Source organism: Panthera leo, chromosome A1 (genome assembly GCF_018350215.1).
Source record: "Panthera leo isolate Ple1 chromosome A1, P.leo_Ple1_pat1.1, whole genome shotgun sequence".
Classification (NCBI taxonomy): Eukaryota; Metazoa; Chordata; class Mammalia; order Carnivora; family Felidae; genus Panthera; species Panthera leo.
Window position 1 is genome coordinate 21986514 of NC_056679.1, and position 12054 is coordinate 21998567.

The following is a 12054-nucleotide window of genomic DNA, read 5'->3' on the forward strand; positions in this document are numbered from 1 at the left end:
AAAAAAAAAAACAAAACAGAAAAACTGTCCCTACCACTCTCACACCTCTCTCTCTATTCATAACAGCAGGGAAAAGACTATAGAATCCAGTGGTATCTGTGCTCTACCTGCTTGAATACTTGCTGCAGGCCAGTAGGCTCTAGCCATGTGACCATTTCTTCTGGAAGTGCTTCCACCTGTAGCTCAAGGGCACTGCCCATACTATGGATCTGGTCTTTAGTCTTAAGACTTTCATGTAAATAAAAATAGCTCTCCCTCAAAACAAGTGTAGGAACTCTGTTCTATAAGACAAAGCCGAAAGGCCATACAGTTTTTCAAAGTTCTCCACTAAAGTCCCAACCTATCATTTTAAACCATCTGCCACTATTCTTATCAATAATAATTCTCCATTTCAAACCACTGACTCCCAAAACCTTGCTTCTCACAAACTGATGACCTCACATGTGTTGTCCCCCTCACCAGGAATGTGTTCTTCCTCCTCTACATCTGACCCATCAAGATCCAGCTTAAGCCCCAGCCTTTCATCACATGCCAACCTGCATGGATCGCTATTTTGCTTCTGAGTTCAGGTATTACTTAACAGCCTCTATCACTCATTTGGTATTTGATGTGTTACATTAAATTGTAACACAAATAACCCAAACAGCAACTTGAAGAAGAGGATTAATAACTATGTAAGCCCTTTTATTTCTCCCCAGAAGCTCTCCAAACCCATCTTTTTGGGTTTTTAAGGAGGCCTCATTACAGAGGCACAACTGATTATTGACACTGGTAACTGAACTCAAACTCCAGTCCCTCTTTCCTTCCGAAGAGGTCTGAGGAGTGAGGTTGAGATTTCCAACGCTCTAGTCACCTGGTTAGCTCCCCTGGCAACCAGGCCCCCATCAGTGGAGTTTCCCAAAAACCACTTCTCTAACAAAGTCAGGTGTGTCTGAAGGGGGCTTGTCAGGAATAACAAGACACCTCTATCACTCTCATTACTCCAGAAATTCCAAGGCTTTTAGTCGCTCTGTGCCAGGAATGGGATGAAAACCAAATATATAATTCATATTCTCAGTTAAAATATCTCAGTTAAAATATGTAAAAGATACAATATTTTTTAAATGGGAGAATGCTCTGCATACTTACCTGGCTACAAAATAGAATCATAAGGGGCACCTGGGTGGCTCAGTTGGTTATTTTGGCTCAGGTCATGATCTCATGGTTCATGGGATTGAGGCATGCATCGAGCTCCATGCTGAGCACAGAGCCTGCTTGGGATTCTCTTTCTTCCTCTCTCAGTCCCTCCCCTGCTTGTGTGCATGCACTCTCGCTCTTTCTCTCTCTCTCTCTCAAAATAAATAAATAAACTTAAAAAAAATAGAATCATAAGCATAAAGAGCTTTAGTGAGTGGTCTGATGTAGCAGAGATAGTTAAACATTAATCATCTGTGCTTCTCCTTCTGAAGTACAGAACAATCATTGGGAGACAGCCGCTCAGCCAGGAACTACAGAGCCCACAGTGGATGTGAACAGAAAGGCCAGCGTTTTTGGGGGGCAGGCATGCCTTCTCTATGCTCTGTCTCAGTCGGCCTCTGGATGCAGAGGACTCAAGGCTCTAGAAGACAACAGTAGCAATGTGACAGAAGATGCCAACACCCGTGAATCAGCCACACGGAGAAAAGCTGCCTGTTGTTCAGCAGCACCTATGTTGGACTATTACATGGGTGATAAAGGTCTAGTATATTAAGCCACTGAAATTTTGGTGTTTGTTATAGCAGCTAGCATTAGTTTACTAACACATGAAGAATCACCTAATTAGGTAGTAACAGGGCAGAGACCAGATTCATGTATTCTGACACTGTTTACAGTGTACCAACTATATTCTGATATGTATTTATAGTTCTAAATTCTCTCAGTGGTGTGAAAGTAATTTATCTTGATTATTCTTAGATAAATACTATTAATCCCCAACCAAGCCTTATCTACACTTACCATTTACAATCATTTTCAAACAAGCAGAACATGGTTTTCTGGAAAAATAAAGATCACAGTTTTTCAGCCTTGACCCATGTTTTATAAGAGCAATTTTCCCAGCATGTAAATCTTCACTAGAACAATGGAGACCAACAATTTTCATGTTTTTCACCACCACAAGGCCAGTTCTCTTCACCTACATGAAGATAAAAAATAATAATGTATTAGTTTTAACATGTGTTAAAAAAGAGAAAACAGGCTCCAAATGGAGTCACTTGTGCTAACCCCATGTCATCAGACTGAGGCTTAATACCTAATTGCAGTTTCATCCTCTCCCAGTAATACAATAACCGGTCAGACTTGAATTTCCTGGTCAGCTAGTGAGAAAATCCACCTGGTAGGCTCCCTCAGTCCCCCAAAGAAAGGTGACCTTGACTGAAACAATCTCCTTTTTTTGCTAGTAGCTTCTTTTTCCCACCCCTTCTGCTTGTAGAAGTCTTCCATTTTCACAGCTCTGCAGATTTCCTCTCTACTTACTAGATGGGATGCTGCCCAATTCATGAATCATTGAATAAAGCAAGTAGATCTTTAAATTTACGCAGTTGAATTTTTTTTTTTTTTTTTTTTTTTTTAACAGATTTGGTGGGAGCATTTGGATCCAAAGGAAAACTTCCAATGGCTTCGGGGACAAGAAGAAACACAAACGTGATACCCTCGAGCCCTTTGAGTTCTCTGTCCTTCTTGCCATTTCTAAGGGCCACACAGTAAGTTCCTCTTGGTTCTGAGCTCTGCTCTCTTGGCACTGAGCTCCTAATCTGATCGGCTTTCCAGTCCAAAATTCCCCATTTGACTGGAAATTCCAGCCCTTGATTAGCCCCCAGAGTCCACACTGGGAACTCCTGGTTCAATCTATAGCTTCCTGTTGTGTGGAATCCCAGGCTATGGTCCCCATTGGTTGAGATTTGGCCGTGGTGTGTACTGGCCCGTCTCTTGGCCAGGTTGGAGGAACACCTTTTGGTTCCTGATGGTGCATTAAGGTGAAAATGTCTGTCTCATTTTGTGTCGATAAACTCTATTGCTGATTGGAACCCTGGAGACCAAAAGCTGCAAAATTGGTAGACATGGTTCAGCACTTAAAAGCTATTAGCTGACCACCTAACTCTAAGATCCCTGTGGTAGGATAAGACAGTTGTTGCAGTAACACTAGGTCGCCCACTAACCTCAGCAAATTTTGGTGCAACTAGGCACAGTGTATAACACCACACAATCCCCAACCCAGCAGCATGTCCTCTTAGGCATTAATCTGCCTCTGAGAAACCCACCTAGCTTAAAAAAGAAAAAGAGAGAAAGGGATCCTTAAATTCCAACTAGGCACAGTGTAAAACACCACACAATCCCCAACCCAGCGGCATGTCCTCTTAGGCATTAATCTGCCTCTGAGAAACCCACTTAGCTTAAAAAAGAAAAAGAGAGAAAGGGATCCTTAAATTCCAAAGCATACCACCTTCTGGCACATTTGCTTATTTTAAGTCTAAAAACTATAATCCTGGAAGCTATAAACATTTACAAAATGACAAAATCTTACTAAGCTTATTTCGTGTCCTTAAGAAGTTGGCTTGGTAACCATCAGTTTGGGGGCCCCAAAATATGGCCAGACAGAAATGTGGGTTGTACCCCATTTACCACTAGCTATGGCTGGACAGAAAATATGGGTTCAACTCCATTTTTGGGTAGGGTCCTAGCAAACTGCTATAAGCCCTCAGGTAAATTACAACCTAGAACACAATGGACATTATGAGGAATGGTCAAATTAGTTAAGATCATTCCAAAAGTAAGAGTTCCTAAATCAAACCAACAGGATGGTAAGCACCTGTTTTAACCTGCATGCAGAAGCCTTCAAAAGGCTTCAAAAATCCAAAATACCTTCATTGAAAGATTTGTTGCAAAAGGCTCATGAAAAATTAAAAACACAAAAGGTGCATAAAATAAGACTGTAAGACTGAGGTAACTCCTGTCGTTCCCCTCTATCCTCCCTTATTTGAGTACTCACTTCAGTAATCCTGAGTCATCTTTCCACTCGGAGAAGACTGCAGGACCATAAACAAAAGTCCACCAACCTGGTGGCTTACACACACCCTTGTCTCTACGCTTGAAGGAGAGGTGACAAGACTCTGAGGGAGTGTCAGGTAAATTGCTACCTTATTCCCTTAAACAGCCAAGGGAAAGTGAAGTTAAAATTACTGGAAAACCCTGCCAAATTTTGGAAGATACCAAAGCTACACCCTACTTCACGCTCCACTAGGAGCCTGCAGATGTATCCTAGGAAAAACTGGCAGAAGCTGCCTCGGTGTGAGAACTCTTACCAGAGTCTGTTCTCCTGGATCTCTGTCCACAGTAACCAGTATGAGAAAATAAGATCTTTTGCACCCTCTTTGGGGATGCTCCTGGAGTCCAAGGAGTTATTTAAAACTGCTAGGAATATTTACTGTTTGTCTCAGCTAAAAATTGACAAGGTATTTAAAAGGATGTTTTTAAGTAGCTAGTCCTGTGGTCGGAAGTTGGACAGATTAAAAGCTGGTATTCAATGCTTGACAGGAGTTTTTCTTAAGTATTCTCCCCTAAGCTAAAATACAAACTATGAATACAGACGAAAAGAAAAAAAACCTTCCCAAGCTTTTGTGGAAGGGTTTACTAAAACATTACAAACAACTCGAAATCCAGAACATAGAAATCTCTTGAATTCCACCTTCGTTGGAAATATTTTCCCTGATATAAAAAGCATATTGAAAATAATGTGGTTGGATGGGTGGACCAACCTGTGATATCATTTAAGTTACAATCCAATTCCTTGAGAAATTAAAAGCACCTGTTCTTATCTTAACAGATCTTTGCAAAACCAGAAATGCAGCTCTAAAATCAATTCAAAGTCCACCTACCCTTTTTACCAGTCCCCAAATCTCCTGCATTTATCTCAAAAGCTTGTAAGTACTTTTGGAGGAACTTATGTTCTTTCCCTGTGTCTTTGACATGTACATGTTTTACTGGGTTTTCCCCAGGAACTCTGATCTAAACCATCCCCACTTCCTAAGACTGAAGAAAAAAAGCGGGGTGGAGGGAGGCTTTTTATTACAGAAAAAGATTCAGCCAACTGAATAGGTAAATTTAACTTATTCAAACTGTTCTTTTATAAGCTAGTGAGTTTTGCATTACCATACCTGTCTCATGGCTACAATCTTAAAATGAAAGCTATAAGGTCTCTGTTTGGATCGGTCTATATATTTAAGTACATCTATGTATATGTATTGTAGGTGTGTGGTATTTTCTACCTCTGGATAGTACTGACAAAATTAATTTGTTTTTTGTTTTTTTTTTTTAATTTTTTTTTTTTTAACGTTTATTTATTTTTGAGACAGAGACAGACAAAACATGAACGGGGGAGGGTCAGAGAGAGGGAGACACAGAATCTGAAACAGGCTCCAGGCTCTGAGCTGTCAGCACAGAGCCTGACGTGGGGCTCGAACTCACGGACCGCGAGATCATGACCTGGGCCGAAGTCGGCCGCTTAACTGACTGAGCCACCCAGGCGCCCCGACAAAATTAATTTGTAAAAGAGCTCTATTTAACTGGCTTAAAGAAAATCAAGCATTTATGTCCATTATTCACAAAATTCTCCAAAATATAATCGAAACTAAACCCAAATGCTTTTCAGGTTCATATGATCTGGGGAAACATTCAGTATTAAGGCTTATTTAAGCTTGTTGGTTTAATTAACATAGACATGTCTTTAGAGTTCTCAACACTGAATATAAAGCAGTCATACAACTTCATTCAGCCTGCTTATACTAGTCAAATAATTTCATGTCATCTCTGTTACAAAATCTGTCAGGTAGAAAAATAACTTGGAATGATGAAATTTTCCTAAGCAATCCAAAAATAATTGCTCAAAAGAAGTGAACTAAATAGATGTAAGTGAGATGAAAGTTTTTGGGTAAACTTTTTAAATAGTTTCCCCAAATCTTTTCGGTAACCTGAAACCTTGAAGTTTTGCTAAGTTAAATTAAACGATGGATAGTCAATTAAATATCTAGATTATTTCCAAATAACATAAAACACTGGAACATTCATTACTAGACATAGGTTTATCTACTTTTTAGTTTCCTTTTATAGAGGAACTACAGATTTGGGGGGGTTTGTTAGTAAACACGTTTTGTGTCACACTGAAAAATTTACTATGAGAAGGTCTATGTTTTTAGAAATTATGAAAAGTACTTATAAATTTGCCAAGCCACAGAATGTTAATGTAAAAGATAGTTCACAATTGTTTACTTCTTTATTTTTATTAGAAATTAAGGTCTTTAAGGGTTTAAAAATTCTAATATATTTAATTAAAGCTACTAGAAATAATAAAAAAAAAATCTCCATGTGCAAAGGAAAGTAGGATGTGTGTTTTCAGTAAAAGAAGGCATGAGGAATGGACATGCATTTTTTGTTGAGGGAAAAGCAAGTAATTTTGTCCTAAAGTGAGACTAGTTATTTCAGAATGGGAAAGAGGAAAGACGGAGAACAAAATCTGAAGGGATACCAAAAAGGTTATAGAATATTTGTAGAAAAGGAGTCTTTGGAAAGGAATATTGTGTGTGATCAAGCTGGCTAAGATTAGAACAAGTTTAATGAAATTTTTTTTTTTAATTTTTTAATTAAAAAATTTCTTTTAAGTAGGCTTCATGTCTAGCACTGAGCCCAAGGGCTTGAACTCACGACCCTGAGATCAAGATCTGAGCTGAGATTAAGAGTTGGACACGTGGGGCGCCTGGGTGGCTCAGTCGGTTGAGCGGCCGACATTGGCTCAGGTCATGATCTCGAGTTCCGTGAGTTCCAGCCCCACTGTGCCGACAGCTCAGAGCCTGGAGCCTGTTTCGGATTCTGTGTCTCCCTCTCTCTGACCCTCCCCCGTTCATGCTCTGTCTCTGTCTCAAAAATAAATAAACGTTAAAAAAAATTAAAAAAAAAAAAAAGAGTTGGGACACTCAACGCACTGAACCACCCAGGCACCCCAAGTTTTTTTTTAAATGAATATATTTTAATATCAAAAGTAAACTGGTACAAAATTAAAATTTGGTTTTCTTTTTGTAAAAAGGATAAAGTTTTCTTGGACTATTGGTCTCTTGATGAGAGATGGTAAAAAGTTTTTCTTTACCTTTTATGTAATCTGCCCATAAAACAAAGATTTTGTGTCTTATCAAAATAATCTCGGGGCGCCTGGGCTCAGTCGGTTAAGCGTCCGACTTCAGCTCAGGTCAAGATCTCACAGTCCGTGAGTTCGAGCCTCATGTCGGGCTCTGGGCTGACAGCTCAGAGCCTGGAGCCTGCTTCCAATTCTGTGTCTCCCTCTCTCTCTGCCCCTCCCCCATTCATGCTCTGTCTCTCTCTGTCTCAAAAATAAATAAACGTCAAAAAAAAATTTTTTTTTTAAATAAATAAATAAAAAACAATCTCCCATGTTTCAGTTGTCTCTACCAGGTCTTTGATTAATTAAAAAAAGTTGAGTCTTTGCTATTAAAAGAGCTCATTTTTTTACAACTATTTAACTTCTGTATTTACCTTCGAAGTCTTTAATTATCACGGTGGTTAAAGTAGGTAAATAAGAGTTGTTTCACAGTGACTTATGATCCGATTTGACTAAGTGTTTTAAAACCTTTTGATATTTGTGACAAACTCTCCCCTAAAATAAAATAAAATAAAATAAAATAAAATAAAATAAAATAAAAATAAAAATAAAAAATAAAATTCTAAATGAAGTCTTTTTTGGCCTAGAATTAACTCTGGGATTTTCCAGAAAGTCCTTGGAAAATCACAAAAGAATTGTTCTTTCTCCTTATTTAAAAAAAGAGAGAGAGAGAGAGAGAGAGAGAGAGAGATGTTAAACTAACTAGGATAATTAGGCTTACATGATATGCTGAATTTCATGGGAAGCACTGTCAAATGAGAAGTAACACGAAGCCTTTTTAATGTATTTGTGCAGGTATATGTTACAAGTGTTCCCCAAATTGTATAAAATTCCTGGCATCTGATATGTCCTGGTATAACTTTATCAGTCATAATTCCAGTTTTATCTTAAAATGTTGTAGGTCACAGAAATAACCAAATTTCTTTGCAACAACCCTGTAATGAGCTCTCATCAGATCATTAACAGGGAGGCATTTTTAAGTCTTCTGTCATTTACATTAGTTATTGTTTTACTCAGATGCTTTTGCAAAAGTGTTCCTGGAAAAGCTTCATCTTCAAGGAGATTCATGGAAAGCACTTTGACAAGCATAGGTTTCTGATAGCTTTAAGATCATAAAACTGAACTGGGTAGGGGCGCCTGGGTGGCTCAGTCAGCTAAGCATCTGACCTCAGCTCAGGTCATGATCTCATGATTTGTGGGTTTGAGCCCCACGTCATGTTCTGTGCTGACAGCTCAGAGCCTGAAGCCTGCTTTGGATTCTGTGTCTCCCTCTCCCTTTGCCCCTCCCCTGTCTCTCTCTGTCTCTCAAAAATAAATAAACGTTAAAAAATTTTAAAAGATGTTAAAAATAAAATAAAAATGAACTGGGTAAAAATTTCTTGAACTAATGGAAAAACTGGAATCCAGCAGAACAAGTAGTTAATACATAGGACTGAATGAACTGACAAGGAGAATTATAATTTTTTACGACTTTTTGTTTAAAGCATTGCTGGTCCTGTTTTTCCAAATTTAAGGAAACCTTTCTTTTAAGTTATGTATGACTTAAAGCAATTTGATATAGTATACCATTGTATACAAAGATGAAACATTTTTCTCCTTATCTGACCCCTCCAGAATTTGGAAACTTAAGTATTCTTTCCATGGCAATTTAGTCAGTTATTTGCATAAATTCAATGAGAATCTGGTCTCCTTATAACACAATCGGAAAGATTAGACAGTATAGACTGAATATAGACTCAAGTATGACCAGACAGCTTTAAGGAACTACTTGGAAAGACCAGCCTGGTACCTTGCTTAAAGAGTTCCCAGCTGTCTTAACAGGTAAGTAAGGAAGGTTACTTCTTGGCAGGCCTGGGAACTTCAGGATATTTTGGGGGACCTGAGGAAAGAGAAATTCACCCAAACTATAGATACTGTAGATAAAATCTGATGGCAAGTCCTTGGCTTAGTTTTCTGGCCTCAGAGGTTTTTAAGAGCTCAATCTGAGATTCCTTATGAGAAGTTTCTGCAAAGCCGTATGAAAAAAGAGCTTATATGGCCAATCACTATTTTTGCTGTACTTATGTAAATAAGGCCATGTTTAATGAAAACAAATTAATTTAAGGTAATTATCTTTTAAAATATGGGAGTAATAGTAGAGAGAAAAAGTATGTTTGCACCTTTGTCTGTATTAGATTCTAATCCTTTAGTCTTTGAGGTTTTGTTCTATACCTGTAAACTGGACTAGATCCCGATTCTAGTTACCTCAAATATCCGGCTATGACTCTCCAAAATAACATTCCCAATTTTCTCCTATGCTTCTGATTTGGAATTACTAAGAACAAAGACTGCCCTTGAATCTCCTTAGAAGAGACTATACTAGGTCCTCCTCACTCTCCAGATGGCAACCAAACATCAGGGACTTGACCCCTGGGTACATATGTCACAGCTGAAGAAGGCTGCACCTGACATATGGTCCTGTGCAAAGCTGAAGACATCAAAATCAAATTCACTAGGAAGAGAAGGAGCCAACATTGAGGTATACTGCCTTCTCCCAAGACATCAGATCCAAAACATTTCTTTTTATTCCTCCTCCCGTCTGATTCTCCTTTTACCTAATTCTTACAGATGAGGTCTTTATGATTCTTTTGTACACGTTTTGCCTTGCTTGGGCCTTGAAAGATATCCCAGGCCATTACAAAGGGGTTAGTCCAACTTCCAAATGACTGTGGACTTGCCCTGATGCTGCCTGTACACTCTACATACCCTTAAATTGCATTGGCCTCCATGGCTCACCTTTCAGGTTCAAACCTTTCAGACTCAAACGGGAATTACCAGGAAGCACATGTGAGTCAAAATTAGCTCCCTTTGGCAGATCCACTTCCCTGGTTAGGAGTGAGTACAAATGAGGCTGTGATAAGGAATCTCCTTAACTCTTTAAAGTATTACAGAATCTGTTGCTAAAAAAAAATAGCTACCCAAAAAAATCCTTAGACCTTCTGACTAAAGTCCTTCTTAGAAACAGGATTGCCCTTAATTATCTTTTGGCTGAACAAGGAGGTATCTGTGCTGTGAACAACACTACTTATGGCACTTAACACTTCTGAAGAAGTTGAAACTCAGCTGCATAAAACCACTGAACAAGCCACTTGGCTTAAGAAAGTGTATCCTTGCAGGGTGCCTGGGTGGGTCAATCGGTTAAGCAAGCGTCTGACTCTTGATTTTGGCTCAGGTCATGATCTCATGGTTTGTGAGTTCAAGCCCTGCATTGGGCTCTGTGCTGACAGCATGGAACCTGCTTGGGATTCTCTCTCTTCTCTCTCTCTTTGCCTCTCCCCTACTCTCTGTCTTTCTCTTTCAAAGTAAAAAAATAAACTTGAAAAAAAATTTTTTAATTAAAAAAGAAAAGAAAGTATCTCCCTCAACACTCCTTTAACTTATTTAATTTTGGTTGATTTGGGTGCTGGGGAACCACAGCTCCAAAAACACTCCAGATTTGGGGGATTACCCTGCTTACAATCATAGTAGTCTCTCTGGCACAATGTATTCTCTCAAATACAGCTTTCAATGTGTGCTCACAGCCGCTAACCACCAAACAAATCATCTCCTTCAGACCAGAATATCAGAAAAGAAATGGAGACAATAACTGACTTTAAAAATGTGAACCCAAAGTCATGATCTGTGAATACCACAAAGATTCAGCAAAAAAACCCACCAAAAACAGAAACAGAACCCATGGTGTGTGAATACCACACGGAGGACCAGCAAAACTGCGAGAATTTCAGAGCATTAGCTAGGGGTGGCGCTAATGCCTTGAGTTTTGATCACATCTCTCAGGTGGGGTCGAGCGAGAGACAACAGGCCCCAAATGGGAGTCACTTGTGCCAAGTCCACATCACCAGACTGTCACCTAATGCCTAACCCAACTGCATTTTCGCCAGACTGGAATTTCCTGGTCAGTTAGTGAGAAAATCCACCTGGTAGACTCCTGTAGTCCCCCAACAGAATGTGACCTTGGCTGAAACAATCCACTTTTTGCTAGCAACTTCCTTTTCTCGCCCCTTCTGCCTGTAGAAGTCTCCTATTTTTACAGCTTTGCAGAGCTCCTCTCTATTATATGAGATGCTGCCGAATTCATGAGTCATTGAATAAAACAACTAGACCTTTACATTTTCTCAGTTGAGTTTTGGTTTTTAACATATGTAATAATCATATCATATAGTATACTTGATTTATTAATAAACTGAAAGTTTTGTTTAGTTCTTTATCTGGACACAGTTTGAACAAAAGCACATTTCTCATTAGGTCCAAAAACTTTTCTGAATGTTAGTTTTATACCAGAAATTTTCTAAATCTAGGCTTTCTTAACCGAACAATGAAGGATTTAATTATCATTAATTTGTCCTACTGAAAAATAAATACACTTGGGGCGCCTGGGTGGCTTGGTCGGTTAAGTGTCCGACTTCGGCTCAGGTCATGATCTCACGGTCCGTGAGTTCGAGCCCCGCGTCAGGCTCTGTGCTGACAGCTCAGAGCCTGGAGCCTGTTTCAGATTCTGTGACTCCCTCTCTCTCTGCCCCTCCCCTGTTCATGCTCTGTCTCTCTCTGTCTCAAAAATAAATAAACGTTTAAAAAAAAAAAAAAAGAAAAGAAAAATAAATACACTTTAACCTAGTAAAGGGCAAGAGCCAAGTCAATTTGCTTGCTTCTTATACCACCTAGTCCATAACTACTTAGTACTAAGCTTCTACATGGTAATAAGGAAAAATTTAGGTAACCCTATGATTTTATACATGGATAAGTGAAGCCCAGAGAAATTATGTGACTTTCTAAAAGATCCACAGGTGGTAAAAGGCAGAACTAAAGCAGAGGTCATCTTAACTGTTAAAAGT

The 12054-nt window shown here is 39.0% G+C and overlaps 1 protein-coding gene across 2 annotated transcripts in view; it reads right to left on the bottom strand.

The window, feature by feature from the left end:
• Window positions 1-12054, bottom strand: part of CDADC1 (cytidine and dCMP deaminase domain containing 1) — a 46483-nt gene that overhangs the window by 23854 nt on the left and 10575 nt on the right. For both annotated transcript variants that reach the window (XM_042913283.1, XM_042913356.1), the window contains exon 4: window positions 1975-2152. In XM_042913283.1, the coding sequence (XP_042769217.1) occupies window positions 1975-2152 (178 nt within the window). The remainder of the gene's footprint in view (window positions 1-1974; window positions 2153-12054) is intronic.